The 23,938-nt window shown below is 37.9% G+C and overlaps 1 protein-coding gene across 5 annotated transcripts in view; it reads right to left on the bottom strand.

Moving 5' to 3' along the window:
- Positions 1–23,938, bottom strand: part of KIF26A (kinesin family member 26A) — a 174,545-nt gene that overhangs the window by 69,617 nt on the left and 80,990 nt on the right. For all 5 annotated transcript variants that reach the window (XM_087952243.1, XM_087952240.1, XM_087952242.1 and 2 more), the window contains exon 4: positions 8,340–8,497. In XM_087952243.1, the coding sequence (XP_087808369.1) occupies positions 8,340–8,497 (158 nt within the window). The remainder of the gene's footprint in view (positions 1–8,339; positions 8,498–23,938) is intronic.

Below are 23,938 nucleotides of genomic sequence, written 5' to 3'. Positions count from 1 at the left end.
ATTGTGCAATTGCCATGCCTCAAGCACAAAACATTTATGTTCCATATTTGTAATAGTTATCTTTTTCTTCCTACTCGTGAAAACCTATTAAGGAAAGGAAAATGAAGCAACTGCATAATGCCTTTTGCAGTGTAGTACTACTAGAAGATATTCATCTGGAAGAACGCAAAGAAGGGAAACTATGCTTCCCATTGCAACTATCCCATCATTATCCTGAAATGGCATACAAAACAATCCAAAGCTTCCTATACAGTGCTACCCACAGTTCACAATGAATAGCCAAGTGAACAATTTATTAGAACTAATTGAAGTGCCTGAGCCTTGGAAGTAAAGCACATTAGTCATTTAGCAGTTTTTACTAATGTTGCAATGCTTTTGTTGCCATTTCATTACTGCTCCAATGGCCTAATCATATGCTCAGTCACTGTTCAATCAGAACCCCGACTCCTGACAAGCTGTCTTGTCAGGTTTAAAACTGGTAAGAACTCTGCTCTCTCAGTCACCTCAATTATTGACCGTATTTTATGGTCAATCTAATGGCCAAATGGTTATCAGCAAACCATCAGGTGCCTGTAATAGGAGAGTGACCCTCAGTTTATATGTATCATTAATGTTCATTAGCAAATAATTAGATTCTTTAATCTGAAAACTCAGAAGCATACAAATATGACTGAACATCTGATTCTAGAAATAAGTGTACTAAAAGGTTTTCTTTAAAGATAAAGAAGCTAAGTGCTGCTCTGGGCATTTGAGCTACAGAATTTAACTTGGAAGGGTCCCCCCTCCCCCCAATCAAATGTAATTCAATGCAGGAATCCAAATTAAAACATCCCTGACAGATGGTTGCCTAGCCTTCATTTCCACATATCCAGTGAAAGGGAACCCATGACCTCTCTGGGTAATTGGTTTCCCTGTTGATGTTTTCCTAATATTCAATTAGGAAACTGAAGGAATAGAACATACAAATTACTGAACAGACATTTTCAACACTACAAAAGAATGTTCATATATAAGCAGAACGCAATCAAGACAAGGTTGTGTGAGTAAGGCTGCAATGTTGTAAACATTTCATTTTCTTCACCTAAATTCCATTGTATTCTAGAGTAGCCGTCCCCAATCTGGTGTACAGTGTCCAGACATAGTAAATCTCAGCAGCCCGCCCCCAACTCTCAACTGATATGTCCAACCAGAAGATATAGGGTAGATGTGTCAAACATGTAGCCCGCAATAGGCTGTGCAGTTGGCCCACGGTTCATCCAAGAGAAACTGAGGGACCAGCCCCTGCTGCCCTAGGCCTGGCCACACCTACCCAGTCAGTCGTGATGACTAGACCACACCCATCCCAGCCCCCCAAGGGCAAACAAATTCCTGATGCACCCCACAACGGGATGACATCCCTGATATAGAGGAATTCAGGAATTGGCTTTCTATTTAAAATATTATTGTGGTACCAGTTTTTCTAAAGTGTTCCTGTGCAAAAAAAAATTGGGGAGGGGAAGCAAGAAGACAAAGAGAAATAATACATATTCCTTTGGAGGCAAATGAATAAAAATATCAAATATAACACCAGTACATAATTCAGCCTGATGAATTTAAGCAACCATTTTTAAATGATAATTTTTCACTCAAAATGGATATATATTCTGCATTTATGGAAAGTAACAAAATAACTTCTTACCAAGTTATGTAGATAACTTGGATACTATCTATAAAAAGACAGATGGAATCAGTGTGAGATTAAAATAATGGCTTTTAAATATACAGTACAATATATTATTCAGGTATTCTTTCTCTTTTGCAGTTCAGCAGGAAGAAGAATCATGCCAAAAGGCTCCATCTTAGACTTTGCATAGGCTGACTAGAGAAGTTGCCCTTCCTAGTACCTGACATACAACATATAGAGAGGGCATCATGCAATATGCCAAAAAATTGGGGGGGGGATTTATTATTTTATTTAATGCCATGCAAAAAGCAAAATAATTGCTTATTTATCATTCTGTGTGAAGGTTATCTAAACCAGCAATCCCCAACAACGTTTCGGCAGAATCTCATATGCCATCATCAGGCTTCTGTATTGTGTTCGTCTGTGAGTCAGACTTTCACAGCCATTTCAGATTTAAATTTGGGGCAAGCCTACTGCTGTGCCCGAATGGTTTTTTTTTTCTTTATCCTGATTGGTTGGGAGTCTTGTTCTGTGTTTATTGGTCTTGGAGTTTGCTGTGTTCTGCTTGATTGCTGTTTCTAATATCTTCTGTCTGTTTTGTGGCTTTTTTTGTCTTGATTGCCTGGCAACATTGTGTTCCTGTATTGGAAGCTTTTAGTGCAGCTTGGCTCCGAGTAAATGGACGGCTATCATTTATTAGGAAGCTAGGTTTCATCTGGGTGCCTGGTGGGGGTGTGTTTGAGCTGGAGGTATCGGGGGGGATCTGTTTGTGCCCAGGTGTTGCCTGGCTTGTGGTGTGGAGATTTTTTTGTGTGTGAGCACAGGCTTCCAAATAATTGACAGTCTGGTGGAATCATCTCTTCTATTCATGCTTTCAGGTCTTTTTTCAATCTCTATGGCTTCTCTGATAATTCTGTGGCTGGGGTTTTCTATAGTGGCTAGGGTTTTGGTGCCATTGAAGTCAATGCTATGACCTGTGGCTTTCATGTGTTGGACTAGTGAGGAAGTGTGTTCCAGCTTTTTTACTGCATTTTTGTGTTCATCTAGGCGGGTACTTATTCTTCCATTGGTCTGTCCAATGTACGTGGCAAGGCATGATGCACAGGGGACTTCATATATGCCTTGGTTTTCCAGGTCAATTTTATCTTTGGGGTTTCTTAGGATGGCTGCTATTTTTCTGTCTGTTTTGAAGGCAGTCTTGATGTGATGCCTGTGTAGTATCTTACTGATTTTGTCTGTAGTACCTCTTATGTAGGGCAAGACAGCTGTTCCATAGGTCTGTTCATTTTCCAGGTCTCCATTATGTCTCAGTGTGTTTTTGTGGATCAGGCCAGTGATTTTGCTTTTGTGGAAGCTGTTGGCTGTCAGTACTTTAGTCAGGGTGCATAGGCTCACCTCTACAGAATCTTGCCAAATTTTTTGCCAAACAACTCCATCCCTACACAGAATCCATCACCTCACATGTACAAAACTCCTTCCACTTCATAGAAACAATAAAGAAACAAAACCTACAACCCAGCGACCTACTCATGAGCTTCAATGCCATATCCTTCTTCACCCAAGTACCCATCAAAGAAGCCTTGACAGCCATCCAAAAAAAATACAACCTCCCCAAACACATCCTAGATCTGACCAACCACTGCCTAACCAACACATACTTCATCCACAATGGACAAAGATACAAACAGATAGAAGGAGCACCCATGGGATCACCCCTCTCACCTGTCATCGCTAACCTATACATGGAACACTTTGAAACCTACATTCTAGACAAATCCGAACACAAACCCAGACTCTGGCTTAGATATGTAGATGACACTTTCGTAATTTAGCCACACGGGAAAGAAAAACTGGACAACTTCCTCACACATCTTAACAAGCTACATCCCAAAATACAATTCACCATGGAAACAGAAACCAACAACCAACTTCCCTTCCTGGACGTCCTAATTTACAAAAAACCCAAAGGCTCCCTAGGACACACCATCTACCAGAAAAAAACACATACCAACCGCTACTTATATGCACAATCCCATCACCACCCTGTACAGATCAACTCCGTAGCCAAGACCCTCATCTCCAGAACCAAACGCCTAGCTGACAAAGACCACCTGAGAACAGAACTACACACCCTCACTAACGTATTAATTTCCAACGGATTCCAAAGAAACACAATTACCAACCTAATCCAAAGAGAGATACCCCCAAAAAACCAAGACACAGAACAAGACAACAGTATCATACTCCTCCCCTACATCAAACGCACCACAGACAAAATCAGCAAAATTCTCCACAAACACAATATCAGGACAGCCTTCGGCACTGACCAAAAAATTGCCAACATCCTAAGAAACCCCAAAGACAAGATCCAGCTAGAAAACCAAGGAGTTTATGAAATACCATGCAACAATTGCCCAGCCACATACATTGGACAAACCAACAGGAGAATCAATGCACGCATCGCAGAACACAAAAACACAGTCAGAAAAGAAGAGAATACTTCCTTCCTCTTCCAGCACCTTAAAGCCACAGGACATGAAATTAATTTTGAAGGAACCAAATTAATATCCAACACTGAAAAATCCAGCAAGAGAATAATCAGGGAAGCCATTGAAATAGAGAAACACCCCCATAACATGAATAAATGGGATGATACCTCCCGCCTACCAGACATCTGGAAACTAGCCCTCACCAACAAACAAGTCCCAGCCACGAAAACCAACACCAGACCCAAAACAACACGGGACATCACCGCCAATCCCCTCATCAGACCCAGGCCCAAACCCATCCTATAAACGAAGGACAACCACCATCCAGAAACCAGACCATGGCTGCTTCACCAGCTGTCGCACCCCCCGACCCCAAAACCAAACAAGCTGACACACGCCAAGAACACAGACCCAGACTCCAAACTCGAAGCCAGACCAAAACCCAGAATGCTACATCACAGCCACTCGCTCACGCTATCACATCAGAAAACTCAGGAAATTACACCACAAGAACTCTAGACATTGCAACACAGCAAATGACCCAGGAAATCACAGCACAAGACCAAGGATACCACAGTAATAAAACTCACAAGGTCATCACACAACCCATTACCCAAGCCATTACAACACAGGAGGCTAATAGAAAAGAGATCAAAACACAAACGACCCAGGAGATCACAACACAGGACCCAGGATACCACAACAAAAGAACTCGCAAGGCCATCACACAACCCATTACCCAAGCTGTTAAAACATGAGAGGCTAATGGAAAAAAGATCACTACAAAACAAACGACCCAGGAGATTTCAGCACAAGATCCAGGATATCTCCACAACAAAACTCACAAGGACATCACACAGCCCATTATACTAACATCAACTCCATCAACCGATCAAGAGGCAGCAGCGCAGCCAACCAGCCAAGCACACCAGCCCCCCATTATTTATAGACAGACAGCAGCTCTGATCACACACTGCTTGCACTGGCACGGCCGAAAGCACCAGCTTGAGGATGGTGAGTGGGACCTCGCCAAAACGTCCAGCCAAGATACTCTTAATCTTACATGGGAAAACACCCGAACACACCTAGACAGACAGACAGACAGACAGACAGACAGACAGACAGACAGACAGACAGACAGACATACATACATACATACATATATGGATCGTTGGTTATTTGGGTTTTCTCTCAGATGATTGGAAGTATCTGGCACGTTGATGAAGTCTCATTCATCATCTTCAGGCTTGTGTCTTCAGCTTTCTGCTTCTCAGAGTAATGTACATTACTTTGAGAAGCAGAAAGCTGAAGACACAAGCCTGAAGATGATGAATGAGACTTCATCGAAACGTTGCCTAGATACTTCCAATTTTACGCGGGAGAAAACCCAAATAACCAAAGATCCATATACAAATACCCGCGAGAACCTCAGAAAACATATATGTGTGTGTGTGTGTGTGTGTGGGTGTGTGTACATACATACACACACACACTCATTCCAATTCAATTCTATCATTAATATTAGTTAGAATCTTAACATCCTTAAATTTCTGTTCAATTGAATATCATACTTCCTTATTATAAACTTTCCATAATTAATTCTTTTTTTCCATATTTCTCTTCACTTATATTTTTATAAATCATTAATAATAATAATGTTCCCATCCTTTCCAAATTTCACTCTCTCATTCACTTTATTTCATTTATTTATTAACAAACATTCCACTGCATTACAATAAGTATTTTATCCATCCATCATTTTAATCATACATTTTTCATATTTTCTAAAATTATTTCTATTTCTAATATAACAATACTATGTTATGTACCTTTGCAGAATCTCTTTTTCAATTAAATTTTCACCCATTATCTCTAAATAGGCTTATACTTTCAATCCTTATACATTTTCCCTGTTTCTCTATATCCCTGTTTCTGTCGTTTATAACTTCTTTTCCTTTCCTTCTTCCCCCTCTTCTTCTCCCTCCCTTTTTTGCCCCCTTGTCTCTCTACTTCTAATTCTCTCTTCTGTGATTCTCTCTTCTGTTGCTTCCTAATATTGTAATTATTTTTCAAATTATTCTTTTTTGGGCTGTTTTTTCAAATCTTAAACTTTTCACTCTCTTTCCCCCCTTTCCTTTTTTCCCCACATAAAATTACTTGATCATTAAAGACGGCTTCTTCTTTGTCCCAACCTTCTTGTTCTACAAGCGTTTCTTGTTGTTTCTCATAGTTCCAGATCTCCATTTATAAAAATTGAAATATGAAGCCAAAAGAACCTCTTCCTTCTTGTGCATCTTCTTTTGTTTTTTAAGTTCCATTTTCAATTCTTCTAAAAGTGATGCCATTTAAACACTTTTAAACAACCACCCAGTTGATTTTAGTCATTTAAATCCAATAGCCAAAAATCCAAAAATCACCAAGTAATCCAAATAATCTAAAGCTGTTTCTTCTTGCTTCTTTTTCCACTTTCTCTTCCCGGGTTCTATTATTTTGTTACAAAGTTTCAGTTAGAATGTATCTTTTAGGAATCTTGTTAAAGTTTCACTATAAGTTCCTTTTAGTTCCAGGCAGTCTCCTCCATTTTTCCAGATCCCCCTTTTATTCTTTCCTTTTCTCTCCTTTCCTGCTTTTAAAGGTTTTTGAGTATCCAAAAGTCTTTATTATCCCTTGACGCTTTTATTTTCAGCTTAAATGCCTATTGATGTCAAAGTGGATTTTTGTCAATTTCTTACTTAAATCTCTTAGCTGTCAATATAAGGAAGGGAAGAAAAAAGCCAAATCCTTTCCCTTCCCTCTCTTCTTTGCTGCTTCAAAGTCTTCTTTGGGAACAGTGTTATTTTTATAGTTCAAATTCCAGGGTACCTTACATTGTTGCTTTTTCAGTTTAACCTGGTCAACCAAAACTTTCTCTTCTTATCTTCCTCCTGCACATTCTTTTCCGATTAGCGAGTTCTTCTTTGAGGTGGCCATTTCTGACCACCGCTGCAACCGCTTTGGGAAAGGGAGTAATGGCCAGCTGAGGAGGAGAGATGCAGCTCTCCTCGACCCTGCTGGTGGTCTCCCCCTCTTCACCACCTCTACGGGATGTCTTAGCCCCGAATCCAGCTGGCTCGGGGCACTCCGGCGGCAAGCACGGATCGAAACTGTGCACGATTACAGATTTCGGTCCATTGCCGAAGAAGCTCAAACTGGAAGCCCCACAGCCTAGTTCCTAATAAGCTATGGACTGGGACCGGTCCATGGACCGGGAGTTGGGAATCCCAATCTAAACAGCTGTGAAGGAATTGTTTAAAAATATTGAAAGATTCCCTTAGGACATGAGGTGGGGAGGCTCTTCAAGTTATTCTGGACTAATAGCTCAGTTTTCTTGGCAAGATTTTCAGAAAATATTTCCTTCTTCCTAGGGTATACAGAGAGGGCAACTTGGCCCAAATTCACCCAGCTGCTTTTTAGGTCTAAAGTGGAATAAAAACTTATGGTCTCCTGATTTTCTAGTCTGGTGTCTTAACCTCTATTTCTTTCTATTCCAAATTTTAAAGGGTAGTCTTTTCTAATTTTTCCAGGAACCTAGACTTTCTGAATGCACAAGCTCCTGGCAGTCTTTTCCAAAGCTTCTGAATCAGAAAATCTTACAAGAGGATCCTACTTCATCATAAATAAGGTCCATAAGCAAACTTATGTGGATGACCAATTCCTTTTTTCCCCCTATTGTTGTTAATTGTTACAGCTTCCCATAAAGAATGCTGGGACTTATCTTGTGATACAATTGCTATGAACTCTTGTTAAGAAAGACCACAACATTTCTCCAAGAGCACAGGAAGAAAAGGAATTCACTATAAACTCTACAAATAAGGGGGGGAACCAATGTTGGCAGTAGAATTATATACTTTTATAACACAGGCAGGTTTTTTTTTCCTTTTGGCAAAGCAGAGCCAAAAAGGCAGGATTTCCAGCAGATGCACAGTGGGTAGAAAGAGTTACTTAATTTTGCCATCAGTTTCTTCTCACAATTTCCTGTAGCTCACAAAGCTCCCCTCACTAAGGGTTTCAGACTTGTGCTGCCATGTATAATAATTACATTATCCAAACAGCCTCACTGCATTCAATTACTTGAGCAGTCCCCAAAAGGAAGAAAGTTTAAGAACATTCGATTTACCGCTATTTAATATTCAATGCAGCAGTATTACCTTATGAAGAAAGAAGCCGCTGCTGAAGTACCTGTGGAGACGCCAGCAGGAGCAACCAAACTCTGGGAACTGCCAGTCCCCATCTGGTCACAGTTGTTTTGTCCTGAGGTAACTTGAAAATTAGAACCTTCTTTTCCACACTCTCCTGTTGTTGCCTCCTATGAAAAATTAAATTAATTTTAGTTTAAAACAGAGTAATTTAAAATATTGTTAAAGATGAAGCATTTATTAGCCCGGTTTTGAAATAATATGAAAATTAGAAGGAAGTCCAAATGCTACAGAGGGCATAATTAAAACTAAACATCACTATGAGAAACTAGAGATTGAGAAGCCTGTTGCAGAACTGCAGTTCCCTGCATGCCTCATAATTTGCCCCTCTAGGTAGGACTGAAGGGAGTCTTTTTACATGCAATAGTTCTCACTTGCTTAAGATGATATTGAATATTTAAGTATCATGCAAGAGCAATTACCCAAAAATGGTATTAATACTATTAATTATATACATTTCAATTAACAGCATGATTTAAGATAAATAAAGGGCTTTTTGAATTAATCTTTGAAAAAGACAGAATTGATTACTTGCCTAGTTGTATCACATTACTATTACCATAGAATTCTGCAACTCCAATTTCAATAATTCTGGAAGATGCGGATGGGGAAAAACTGGACTGACCTTTTGCATGCTAAATTACTATTTAAATGAATAAACTAATTGTAATAGTAGTATGTGACACTTATCTTAAATCATGCTCTTTGGGGATATAGCCTGGGACATATACAAGGCAATTCCTACCAATGTACTTACAAGCTTTGTTAGGCCAATAAAATGGGGGTGAAGGTAGAATATAGTTTGGAATACTGTTTGGGAGACATAGCAAACATAGATCTTTTTAAAATATCTAAATGAAGAGACAAAAACATTTTAATGAAAAGAAAAAGAATTACATATTGTTGAAAATCAAAAGATGCCTTTGAAAGATCCATATCATGTTGTTGCACTGCTTCAAACTAAGTTCCATACCTGTGTTCTCCTACCACCATTTATGTCCAGCAGTTGAGCTGATTTATATCTTTCTCAACAAGGTCCAGCCCAAAATTATTTATTTATGACTGTGTGGGTGAGAGCGCAAGCAAGTGCAAAACATAAAGACTGTAATGATCCCATCTGCTATGTTGAATGTTCTACCAAATTTATGGACCTCTTTTCTTATTGGGGAAAATTTTCATTACATCCTGCTCTGAGCTGTAGCAGATACAATATTCTGTTTACAGGACCTCAAAAGGAAAGGGATTTGACAGTTTCATGAGTCATCTTTCACAGCTACCCTTAGATTAATAGACTGGCTGATTAATTTATTTGTATAAGATCAGAAAAATTCACCCTGCACTGCTGATTTTACTTTAAAATGTATCTTCAATTATTTGGATTTTTTTTTTCCTCTGCAAAAAATCATCACAAGTATTGCTCTATGCCTTGCATCCTAGCCAAAGGAAGTAGGATGAGAACTGACAAAAATACTGTTTTCCCTTCCATGGACAGGCCACTATGTTGCTAGAGATGTTTCTTTCCCTGAATCTCAACAAGACGGGAGTTACCAGCAATTCATTTTCTTTCCTCAGCTAAGTAGTAGATATGGAGAACTGTAGTCTTCCAGAATCATCTTCCTAACACACAGGCAATCTTCAGCTATCTGTTCTTGAGCCTTTATGCAGTTATTATTTAGGATACTTCTCCCCTTCTCCATCACTCCATACTCTGCGACAACATGCAACCATGTTTACAACTTCTGAGAAAAGCACCAGGTTCCAAAATGGATAGCAAGCTATCCTTTCAGCATCACGGCAAGCTGCTATTTTTAAAAAGTAATAAGCTATATATTTTACATTCTCCTGTTAGTCAACTAGAAGAGAGTGACTTGAAAAGTGTATGGCATTAGCAAAGACAACAAGTTGCTTTTGAACTTGGTTAGTGAGAGAATCAGAAACTGAATAAGGCAGTGTGGAAATGTCCAGTTTCTCAAAGACTGTGAGATAATAGTATTTCCAGTTATAAGTAAGAGACAAGAGAAGAGGGATTACTTAGGAAGAAACTAAAAAGGCCTGTGTAGCTCTGGCCACTCACAAAGAATGGCAACAGATCCTGGAAGAGATATTAGTGAAGAATCAAAAATTACAAACGGAACAGAAGGACATTTACAAGACAATTTACAAATTGTCGTCTGCAAAATTTGGAAGCTGACATGCTTTGGATTACATCAATTGAACAGAATGTTTAATCCAGCCTTTCTGAACTTGATGCTCTCCAGATATGTTGAGCTATAATTCTCATCATCTGTAGCCATCCTGATCCAGGTCTGATGGGAGCTGCAGTGCAACATTTCTGGGAGAGTGCCTAATTGTGGAAGGCTGATCTAAGCCTATTGTGCTGTCATATGTTTGCAAACCTCTCATGTCTAGCTGACAAGCTATTTTACTCATCTTTCCTGTATTCTGTACAGCCCATAATAAGTAATTAAAAGAAGTCATATGCAACACCAAGCAAGATTAAAAGCATGACCAGAGAAACATAACACGAATAATGCAGAAAATCTTTGTTACAGGTAATGTACTGTTAAACGATCTGACAAGCACGAAAAGATAGAACACTACAAACAGAATGGTTTTGTTTTACCGAATTATTGGTGCCTGGTAGAATTGCTTATCTGTCTGTGTTATAACTGTCAAGGATTATTTCTCAGTCTCACATCTCTTCAAGCATCTTATATTTTAAGAAGAACTTGCCAAAGAGTCACAGAAGCCAATGCAGCTCACACAGCAGCAGTTTTACATAGGCATATTGTAAAATACCCAAAACTGTAAGTGTGATTGAATTCTGGACCAGGTGAAACTTCCAAACGCTTTTCAAGGGCAGTCCCACATACAAAATGTGGCAGTAGTCCAACTCTGAGGTGCTGGTCATTGTGTGTGACAATGACCAGCACCTCCCAATCCAGGAATGGTCACAACTGGATGGTTTAGACTGAGAAGCTAAAATGGAGAAGTTGGCTAAGAGATTGAAGCATCTTGCTTTGAGGTCCTTAGAGGAAAAGTGGGATAGAAATGTTCATCCCTATTGTCTTATGTGATATATACCTATCATGGGTTGTGAAAAATCATCAATACCAGAGGTGTTAAACTGGTGGCCCATGGGCCGGATGCGTCATGTGCAGGCCATGCCCACCCCAGCTCTACAAATGGGGGGAAAATTCGCAAAATGTTACGTGATGGCAATGTGATGCCATGAGTTTGACAGCTGTGATCTATACTATCCTTCAGATAGTATCCCCAGCTAGACTGATTTATAATTATAATACCTTCTTTTGATCCATCTAAAAAGCCACTGATGTGTGTGTACCAATATGAGAAATGCAATCCCATTCAAGTATTTTCTTAGAAATGTCCAGGAAATCTTTTAAAAATGTTTAATTAGATCAGATGCCACAATACATATTTTTCACTAGGGTTATCCACTATATGAGATAATGTGCATTTCTGTCATCTGATATACTACTCTGACATTTCAAACTAATTAGTTAAAATAAATTTAGCCAAAAAGAGACAGTGTTGTAATGAAACACAAATGCAATTAAATACTCTCCAGGATGCCACAAAACTTTAAATTCTTTGCTGCCATAGATCATGTTTTACAGCCATCTCCTATGGTAACATGTTAGAGCCTTCTCATGATATGCCACAAGCATTGCTCTGCATTTATTACAGAAAAGTAAGCAGAAACCTTCATGTATTATTTGCATTTAGGAAGGCATCATTTGAAATTTGAATATCTAATGGCAGAACTATGACAATCATTCAGTGTTGAAGAAAGAATTACCATGATACTGCCACCAGATGTCCATACATTTGAATGCCCATCTGTAGTGGAAAAGCCTATGTGCAAACAATTTTGCAGGCACAGATTGCCACACAAGTAAAACATGAAATCAAACATCTTGAGTATCCATGGATTATGAGAGCAGTTGGGACCATAATCTCCATTGCTGATGCCACTGTAAAGTACAATGTCACATGACTGCATTACTTAGTGGCAATTCCAGCAGTCCCAGTTGCCATCATAACCTGAGGGTGGCACAGGTCATTAAACAAGGATCTCATGTAATAATTTCCCCATTGATTTTGCTTGTGGGATGTCACCAGAGAATGTTGGAAATTATGATCACATGGCCATCAGGATGCTGTAACAGCCAGAGCTCTGAGAACCCGTTGTAAATACCATTCATTCAGTGCTACTAAAGTCTGAATGGTTGCGGAACTATTGTCATAACCCCAGGATCACCTGTGTAAGGAAGTCTATAAAAAAGGAGCTGATCAGCCTTAGTAGGCTCTTTGCAAATTGCCCCCACAATAGTCTGGATCGGTAAAATAAGGTCAATCTCCACTTAATTCACAATCAATCAGAATAGAGCTGGAAGGGACCTTGGAGGTCCTCTAGTCCAGCCCCCTGCTCAAGCAAGAGATCCTATAACATTTCAGACAAGTAACTGTCCACTCTCTTCTTAAAAACCTCCAGTGATGAAGCACCTACAACATCTGAAGGCAAGCTACTCCACTGGTTAATTGTCCTCAATATTAGGAAGTTTCTCCTCAATTCCACGTTTCCATCCATTGTTTCTTGTCCTTCCCTCTAATGCTTTGGAAAATAAATTGACATGCCCACTACATCCTTAGCATTGGATATTTGCAATGCTCTTTGAAAGAGGAGTTAGTTTCCAACCAATAGGAAATGACATCCTCAAAAAGTATTCGGAGAACTAGTGACTTCATTATAACCTTGTTGTCATGTATCTAAAAATTTGGAAATTGCTACAAATCAAAGCAGGCAATTCCTAATTACAATTAATTCACTGTATAAAGTAGTTTCATATTTTATTTTATTTTTCAGCAAGTGGAGAATCTTTATCTTCTTCTAACAAAACTAATTGCCCATATCTGAGAAACCTATGTTGTTGTTGTTGTTTTTTAAAATGAAATGCCAGTAACATAACAATGCCAGAGTAAGCGCTGAAAGCAGAATCTCTCCTTTCATGATTTATGTCAATGGAATAGAATCTCACAAGCCTGTACACCAACTGTCAAATGGAAGAATGGCATCAGCTTGCCAAGATAAATTAATTAGGAAAACGACAATTTCTATAGATTATCCATATCACTCTACTAAATCTTTAATTATTCCATTAACACACTTAAAGTCAGCAGTTAAACAAGTTTTGCTATGCTGACAGAGGGTAAAATTTTAAGAAAATCATGTCCCTCATTGAAACACTTTAGGACTTTTGTGATAATATGATGAAGTGACCTGATGCCATAGTTTTAAACTTAGTATCTGTACATTTTTCTTGAATGTAAAGTAAATTGGCTGCAGAGAAAAGAGCAATACATACTCAGGAACAACAATAAAATGAGAATAGAATCTATGGATAAAAGTAGCCCTTCCTGTCTTGATGATTCAAATATATTAGATTACAAAAATTTCCAGTCAGCAAAAACCTATGTAGGTTGAGAAGCATGGTAATTCCAATCCCAAAATATTTGGAGATTGTTGAGGAAGGCTTGAGGAAAAATGGATTACTTTATAACCATTACTCACTTCCTCATCACTGTACAATTAAGTTATTGCAAATGGGAGTTGACTTTGGAGATATTTGGGCAGCACAATTATACCAAAATACTGTAGAACAGTTGCTAACAAGGATGAGAATATTTACCACTACAAAATTGTTGCTTCCATCATTGGAATAATTGCCATGAGGCTTCAAGATACAATCTAAACTCCCAGTTTTAAGACATAAAAAGACCTCATTCATATAGCTTGGCTTTCATATACATCCAAGACAGTCTGTTCCAATTACATTTATGCATTTCAAGAAGATGCTGGATGTCCCCATCGTCCATGAGTTTAATGGGATAGGAACCAAGAAGTGCTCCTTCTCTGTGGTGGTGTCGACACTATGGAAGGAACTTTGCCCCAGAGTTCATGAAGACACTTTCCTGCTTGCTTCTTCATTCTGAGATGGGCAGTCAGTGTGTAGTGCACTGTACAAGGTCTTCTTTTTAAAGGAGATATTATATCAATGATCGGCTTGATTCCCATATGAACACTAGGCTGCAAACCGAACCTATTGCCCATAAGCCACCAGGCCAGGGGTGGGATTCAAATTTTTTAACAACTGGTTCTGTGGGCGTGGCTTAGTTGGTGGGCGTGGCTTGGTGATCATGTGACTGGGTGGACGTGGCTTGGTAGTCATGTTATTGGCTGGTTTGGCCAACTCAATATCACTCACGTCGAGGCAGGCATCTCCTCGCCTGGCCTCTCATGACTGTGGGGATGCTGCAACAGTCGTATGTGTGAAAAATGGTCATAAGTCACTTTTTTCAGTGCCATTGTAACTTTGAATGGTCACTCCACACAAGCAAAGTACCATCAAAAAAGGGAAAAATACCTCCAGAGAAGTTCCTGAGACAGGAAGTCTAGTCCTGCCAAGAATGTAATAAGGCTTAATGGAGAGGCAGTTTCTGTAAGCAACACCAGAATGTTTCCTTCCTGCCTTCCTTACAGGATTAGGCCAGCAATTTCTTCTAACAACCGGTTCTCCAAACTGCTTAGAATGTTAACAACTGGTTCTACTGAATAGGTGCGAACTAGTAGAATCCCACCCCTGCACCAGGCCCTTGCATAATTTTTGTTATGTAATTTTATTTTAAATTTTTGAAAATTAAAAAGATTGTTTAGATGGGCAAAGTTAGCAAATGAAATTCTGCATACAGGTGCCTTATATGACTGAAGCAGCCCTGACTGAATCCATCCACCATGCTACTGGTCATGTTCCTCTTTTTCCATCTACCTTTACTAGCACTGTAGATTTCTCTAGAGAGCCATATTTTGCACAATCTATCCAATTTGGCTTGGTCATTTATGCAGATTTATGCAGATTCAGCAGGTTCTGACCAGTTCTGGAGAATCGGTAGTGGAAATTTTGAGTAGTTCAGAGAACCAGCAAATACCACTTCTTCTTTTTTTTAATAAATTTTATTCAGTTTTTCACATTAAAAACTAAAATCTCTTTTTAGTGGACAACATATTTCCGGGTCACCACCTTTACATACAAATATGACAGCAATTATACATTCATACATGCATACTTAATTCTATTATTACCTTTTCCATTTCAAATTTTCAGTAAGGAGAGAAACAAACACATTAATCCTAGCCTCTTTCATTAATCTCAATCGAAACATCTTTTTGTTTCATTTCAATTATTTCAAATATAATCCTTTAATATTTATTTTAAAAATAAAGATAAACAATATATGTTTGCCTAATAATAATAATAATAATAATAATAATAATAATAATAATAATAAAAAGTTACCAATGTCTCTCCTTGCTTTTAATAGTCTATATTAACTTATTAATTTAGTTGGTTCTTTAGTCTGTCATATTCCCTTTCCATTACACATTCTTTTTATAAATTCTAGATTAATACAAATTTTAACACTAAAAAAAAATATAGGTTTCCCCCCTTTTACTGTTTTGAGTGTGACACCTCAATGATTAGAATATACCTTTATTGCCTCATCTTGATTCCCAATAAACCATTATTTTTAAGAAGTTACAATAATCATTACATCTTTTCATTTGGATTCTGCAGCATATTTTCCCCCCTTGATTTTTAATAAGAATTATCAGTATCTATATTACCCTATTTTCTAAATATTTTTAATTGCAGAAATATTCTTATTACCCCTTGTCACCCTGCAAAATCCCTTTTTAATTCATCAACCATTATCTCTGAAAAAACAATTTCTTTTCAACATTTTACTATTTCCGTATTTCTTTATTTCATGCACCTGTTTCTTACTGCTTCTCCTCCCCCTCTTTTCCCCATATCTTTTCTCATTCCAGTTTATATCCCTCTCTTTCTTAATATCTTCCTTTCCCCTTTTCTGCTAGGTCTTTCTGCCTTTCCTGACTTCACAGGTATTCCCCCTTTTGATTGCCTTCTTAAAACTCAACTTTTTAACCTTCCTTCTTTCCCCACTTCTTTGTAGTGTTCTTTGTGTTAATTGTCTACTTAAAATTTCTTCTTCTTGAATCGACTCCTCCTCCTCTGAAGCTCTTTCTTCTTGTTCTTCAATCGCCATTTCCATTTTTTCTAACACAGAGCAAAGTGATTCGCCTCTTTCCTGTAGTAATTCTCTCATATTTTTAATTCCCGAAGAGATATCATCATTACACACTCTTATATTTTATGATAGTTAAAGTCCACACACACACAAAAAACACTTTTACTTTCCTTCTTTCTTCTTTCAATTTTCTAAAGTGCTCAGTTATTCCAGCCCAGGGTCTATACCAAAAACATCAATCAATCCCACAGTCAGTCTTTCCTTGCTTTTTTCTTTATTCTGGTTCTGCTTTCACTTTCTAAGATTCTTACTTTGTTTCAATATTTCTTTAATGTTATATCCACACAAGTTCATTCAGAAACTTTCCCTTTTGTTTGAGCTCAAGTTTTTGTCAAAAGGTGGCACTCTCCATTATACAAAGTCTTCACCTTTTTCCCTATTTTTTTATTTAGGGTTTTTCGAACCTCAATATTCCAGCACAGTCCAGTCTCCAATTTGTAAACTTTATTATTATTATTTTTTTTGACAATCTTAAATCCAGCTTTATTTTATGCCTGTTTATTCCCAAAATATTTTAGTCCAATTTAGTTAAATCTTTAGTTCCAGCTTCTTCCTTTCCCGGTTCGAAGCCCCGCTTAGCTGTCAAAAATATTTTCTTTTTTTTCCCCGTCCCTTTGTAATTTCACCACTCACTTTTCTTTTCTTAAAAATTCCATGTTACCTTAATCCCGGGGTACTTTTGTTTAGTTGTATTGCCCAGTTGTCCCGGTTCAGATGTTATCCACCTCTTTCTTCCCTCCTGCACAAATCTTAATCCAGCTGAGTCCTCCTCTTTGGGGTGGCCATTTTAAACTACCGCTGCAGTCGTCTTCGGGGGAAAAAGACCAAGCCCAGGGGGGGAGATGCGTCTTCCCTCAACCTGGCTTGTGGCTTCCCCTTACTCCGCCGTCCCTCCAAGGCAGTTTCAGCCCCTAATCGTAATGATCGGGGATCTCCAACGAAACAGCATGGACCATAGCCGCACAGAGTCGCGATCTACGGTCCGTCAGAGAGGAGGCTCCGCCTTCTTCCTTCTTCTTCAAATACCACTTCTGACTGGAGATTTTACAGTGTCCTTCCCCTGCCACACCCACCAAGTCATGCCCACAGAACTGGTAGTAAAAAAAATTGAATCCCACCACTGCATTTTTGTCTCAAGTGAGAATTCTGGATTTATATCTTTTATCATTCATTTGAGGTTTTGGGGGGCTGTCCATGAGATTTTCAAGAATCTTCCCCCTCAAAAGTATTGGTACTTTTTCTATATTGAATTGGATTGTCACAGGTAAAACCATTTCCTGCATAATTCTGACTTTTACTAATAGACACACCCTGGTATCTGAATAGCTTTGCAAGGCCTTCACTGCTACTCTACCAAGTGCTACCCTATATCCAATTTCTTGGCTGCAAAGCTTACATTAAGATTATGAATACAACTTTATGTCATAACCATGTGTTTTTTTGTTGTTTTCGGTCATGCTTAGAATTGATTGAGATGAAGCAGTGGTGGTGGTACCCTAAAGAGACAAGAAACAGTGATACAACAATTTTCCTATCACACTTCACTTCAATAGTTTGTTATCCTTCTACTGTATGACCAACTCTTAATCACAGAGATCTGAGGATAGGGATTTGCTTCAGAGTCAAAACATTTTTCAGAATCACAGACCCTCAGAGCCACTAATATTATGTGCCCCTTGTGGGGCAGATCAATAAGGAGCAGTCATATCAATTGAGATTTTTTTTTTTCTGTGAGGAATGACTCAACCAAAAGATAGCCTTCTGGTGTATACAGATACAGAGTTTATTCAGCTTAGGCTGGAAAAAAGGGACAAAGTTAAGAAAGATAGTGATACCAAAAATGTAAAAGAGTTATTTCAACTTCCTTTCATGGCTCTACCTATCATCTTCTCTTGAGATGAGCAGCTATATAAATTTGATTAATAAATAAATGAATGAATGAAATCTCTGTGTTTACTGTGGGTGATGTCTTTCTTCTGGGCCTAAACTGGGGAATCAAAAAGTGGGGAATCAATAACCAATATTTTTTTGCCATTGGACAGGTCCACCACATATGGTAATAGGTTCCCAGTACCTGTTTACATTTCCAGCACTCTGGTGATATGTTCTGGAACATTTTTGGCATTCTTGTGGTGGCAAATGCCATCTATAGAACATTTTGTACAGGTTTTCTTTGTACACTGTTGACATCATTAATTTAGAATAGAATAGAGAACAGAATTCTTTATTGGCCAAGTGTGATTGGACACACAAGGAATTTGTCTTGGTGCAAATGCTGTCAGTGTACATAAAAGAAAAGATACATTCGTCAAGAGTCCAGAATCATAAGGTACAACACTTAATAGGGTACAATAAGCAATCAAATCATACTAGGGAACAGTCAATATAAATCGTAAGGATACAAGCAACAAAGTTACAGTCATATAGTCTCAAGTGGAAGGGGATGGGTGATAAGGAGTGATGAGAAGATTAATAGTAATAGTTGTGCAGACTTTGTAAATAGTTGGACAGTGTTGAGGGAATTGTTTGTTTAGCAGAGTGCTGCAATTTGGGGAAAAAACTGTCCTTGTGTCTAGTTGTTCTGATGTGCAGTGCTCTGTAGTTTATGTCCGGGATGTGAGGGGTCTGTAAATATTTTCACAGCCCTCTTTTTGACTCGTGCAGTATACAGGTCCTCAACTGAAAGCAGGTTGGTAGTAATTGTTTTTTCTGCAGTCCTAATTATCCTCTGAAGTCTGTGTCTGTCCTGTTGGGTTGAAGAATTAATTTGTAATTTCTTCCCCATAGTTTTTGCCAATTGTCTAGTTCTATGCTATATCCAAAAATTTTGGCCCATACTATCATGGTTTATTTTATATATTCTTCTTCCATTTTAAAATTCAATAAATAATTATAAATTTATCATCTGGCCCTAACAAGATGTGGTCCAATTCTAGGGGTTCCTTATATTTCGGCATCTTTCTTATGTATATTTGTATTTGAATATGTGGCCACCAGGCCAAGTTGATTCCCTGATTTTTTTTTCCTGTTTTGATTTTAGATCCCCTTCTTTGTTTAGAATATCTTTGTATCTTACAATTTTATCCAGTTCTAAAGCATTAGGGTATATCAGCACTTCCATCATGGATAGCCAGACTGGTATTTTCATATAATGATTGTGTTTAATTTTTTCCCATATTAACAACAGAGTATTCCTGATATAGTGCCTTTGGAAGTATCTATGTAGTTTACTTTTCCCATACCATACAAATGCATGCCACCCCAATTGTTAATCATGCCTTTCTAATGTCAATAGAGTTCTCTAGGGGAGCAAGAATTGCTTGTCTGGGCCTGTAATTTATAAGATGTCGGTGATAACAGTTAGGAAAGGACCAATCCTATGTCAGTGACGAATATCTGTTGCATGAGTGTCTCACTTTGTTTGGATGTGGGAACAAAAAAGGGAAGAATACTGCAGGAAATGCTATGAGTCCAGAAGAAAAATTATCAGTGATTAGCAAAGGAAGATATGACATGAGATTTGGGGTGATTGGGTAACAACTTTCAATGTTATCTCAGATTTTTTTTTTAAATCTTATGGACAGGTCCTTGGCAATATAAACTCTGGTACCTATGGGTTAGATCTATTCATTATATGACTTCTATAGGGAACTAATGGGATATGCACATTTCAAGAGGGGAGAAATGCTTCTTTGACAAAAAGGATTATACATTTTGCATTGGAGGGCATGCTGGTGTATCCCCTAAAGAAACCAACTCTTGATCTAGCCATATTACATAACCATTTGAGGAATCTATTGGAGAAGGTGGTAGAAATGCCAATGTAAAGACCCTGGATGAGTGGATTAATTATTAATCTAGACTTCTTTTAGATGGATTTCAGATTGAGATGTGGAACTGAAATTGTGTCAACTCCTCTGGTGGGTGTCAGTCAGGAAGAATGGTCTTCTTTTCTGTGTCTACTTTACAACACTGAAGAAGCTTCACAGATGGGAAAAACACTGTAGCTTGAACTAGTATAGACTTTTTACAACCTCAAATTACTCAGCCTTTGCCAATGTAGTGTTTTTCAGCTGGGGTCAAACCAGAACTCTTTGCTGGCAAGAAATGGAAAATTTGGGAACTATATTTCAAATCTACCTGGAACACAAATGGTGATGAAAACTAGGGCATAAAATGGCTCTTAGATCATCCAGGGCACTGGCCAGCACTAATTTCACTGCCGCCTACATGACTAAGAATATGCACAAACTCTCTTAGAGCTGGGCATTGCAGGAAAAGATCAATAGTAGTTGGCTAGCATTCACAAAGTTTCAGCTATCATGAGTCATTTCATCATTCTGAGACCTAGAAATACTGAGAAGGGATCTGAAAACAGTGATTTATACCAGTAAGCCTTTTCTTTAAAAAGAGCAATATGAAAGTCTTCATAGGTTTTGATTCAGTTCTGACTGGTGCATTGATATACAAATCTAAAAGGGGTTAAGTAGTTTTATTACTTAGTTTAAAACATCTCACAGTGGACACAACTATTAGAATGGAAATGTAACAAGTTTCCAAAAACAGAAATGTGCTTGCTCATGAAATAGTAATAGTCTCACTTTAAAATGTTTTGGCTTAAAATTCTATGATCCATGACTGTTAAATAGAATAAATATGATACAAATTTTTACTTTCCCTGTGGAATTTCAAAGGACATAAAACCTTCCTGGAAGCATATAGGCTGCATACACATATTTAGCCAAGATGTCAGTAAAATTATACACTACAATTGCCACTAAAAGTACAGTAAATACAGTTTATGCTTTTTTCTAGAAAAATATTTCTCAGCATCAACTTTTTACTGTTCCTTGCCAGTGATTCCAGTGGGGCTCATTAAAAAACAGCATAAGAGAAATTTTATGATTAAACTTCATTTCTATAGAGGTTTTTAATACCTGCAGCTGCTGCACAGTAGCAAGAAAACTACTACTGCTGTCTGTGTCTAAATATGCGCTTCTGAGTTTTACATATTCAATACAGGTAAGCTATCCCATAAAACTTCTAGGTAAGAATTTTGTACCGATATTATTTCAACATTGCACTGTTGGTGATATTGTAGTGTATATATATATTTTTTCCTTCCATTCAATTGTATCCAAATGTCCCTGCAGTTTTCTTGGCAAGATTTTTCAAAAATTGTTTACCACTCCCTCCTTCCTAAGGCTGAAGGAAAATGACTGGCTCAGCTGGCTTCATGCCTAAGGCAGGACTACAATTCACAGTCTCCTGGTTTCTATCCTGATACCTTAATCACTACACCAAACTGGTTCTCATTGTACTATATATTACTATATAATTTTCAAGTAAATTTCTCCCCGTGTTACTTTTATTATAGAATCCCAAGGACATTTTAGCTATTAATGGCCATATGTCAGACCATCATGTCAAGCCGGGATGGTTTTCTAAACTGCTAATGAGGAGCCAAAGTGAAATGGGTTCTTCAAAGCAGCTTCCAAGCCTGTGGAAATATTGGTCATGATGGCCTGAGAATCAGATAACTGATCAGACGCACAATTTTGGGTTGAAAGGCTCCTTGGGAGAAATGTTCAGGATCTGCTTTGTTTCTGAACTAAGCAAGTTGGATTCAGATGGAGGCTTGCATCCTACATCAGAAAGTTTACCACTTGGAAATAATTTAGTGATGAAAACAACACCCATGCTTAATAGTGCATTCTTGTAACCAGTTCTATCCTGAACTTCTAAACTGCCCTTTGTGGAATTTGACATTTTATACCTAACTTTGCTTTATCTTGGTTTTCTGGATCTTATTTGGCTTAATGAAAATACTGGTATTCCCTTAGATTAATTTCTGATTTAATTCCTTGTCTGCCTCTTGTATTTTAGAGCAGCTCACATCCCTGTGGGACAGCAGAGTTCATGGTAGAACAGGACGAAGGCTTACAAAAAAGAGACAGTCATCTTTTTTTCTCACCTAATTATTGATCATGGAATCTGATGTTCATTCTTCCTTTATGCAATAAAGGATCTGCAGTATAAGTCGTCCCATTAGTCTGAAAGCCGGAGGTTCAATCATAGTAAAATAATCTCCACAGTGTAAATCTTGACTGCTATCCAGAAAACCTCAACAAGTATATTTGTCCTGCACCCAGACTCTTCACCCAACTACCCAACTATCCTGTATCCTACAAGCAATTACAAATATTTGATAAAGATAGCTATGGAGAAGATAGAAGCAATGTACAATACATTCTTCGTGATTTGTTATAAGAACAAATTCACATAGAATAATTGCAGAATCTCAAGATTCTCATGGAAGCAATATACTGTATATTAAATCCCATCAGAAAATGGAATTATGAATTCACAGAGGCAATTACCCCAGATCCCAAACAAAAATAAGCCAAACATACTGTATTCTACATTTTTTCCATAAATTTTGGCCATGCAAACATATCTGCCTAGAAACTAGATCACAGTGTAGGAAATCCAGGGTGGCAGATCAAGACCATGTTATTATTCCTATATCAATGGAAAAGTAGGATTTAGAAAAGTTGTCAAAGCTTTATCTCAGTTGAAAATTACAATAAGTTGTAGAAACCTATAAAGCAATTTGTTTGCTGATCTTTGGAGCTGTCCAAAGGTATGGTAATTCAATCCCTCCCTCCTGCCATTGGGGGGGGGGGTCTTTTCCAATTCTTAATCTGCCTCCAAAGCAGAATGTAGAAAAACTACAAATTTGTGCACTTCGAAACAGGATGCTATTTGATTTCTGTTTCTCTTTATGAACCAAGACTGTTAGCTCCATCTCCTACTTAATTTCCCCTGGAATCTGGTCATGAAGTATAGTAGTTAGGTTTCTAATGAGGAACAGAAAAACTGTAGTTCACATCTATGTTCATCCTAACAATGCACAGAATTGTATGAAGAAGGACAGGAGACCTATGCATGCTGTGTGGAACTCCATGGATGAAAGGTGAGAAATCAACAACATGTTGATTTCAGCCAAGCTGATGGTGAAGCTCATGGTTCTGACAAGAGATTTCTCAGAATACAATTCAGGAACATTTAAGTCTGTCTGCTAATGGTAGGTAGGCATGGAATTCAACACAACAGTCAATATATATGAAGTTACCCTTCTAGTTATTTTTTTTAATTCTTTTAAAGTAAGTAACCAGCTGGATTTACTCTTAAAACACTTTTAATTGTATACAAGTGCTATTTTAAAATCCTCAACAAAACCTCAATAATTGTTCCTCAGTTGCAGCAGAAAATTACCTCATCTTAGTTTCAAAAGTTCTATTTATATGCCTAATAATCCCATCATTGGTTACTGTGACTATATTCTAATTATAAAT

This window comes from Notechis scutatus, chromosome 1, assembly GCF_049901735.1.
Source record: "Notechis scutatus isolate UNSWTSFEM ecotype Mainland chromosome 1, rNotScu1.2, whole genome shotgun sequence".
In the NCBI taxonomy this organism is placed as follows: domain Eukaryota; kingdom Metazoa; phylum Chordata; class Lepidosauria; order Squamata; family Elapidae; genus Notechis; species Notechis scutatus.
The sequence above is the reverse complement of the archived record's forward strand: the minus strand, read 5'-3'. Positions and strand labels throughout refer to the sequence as shown.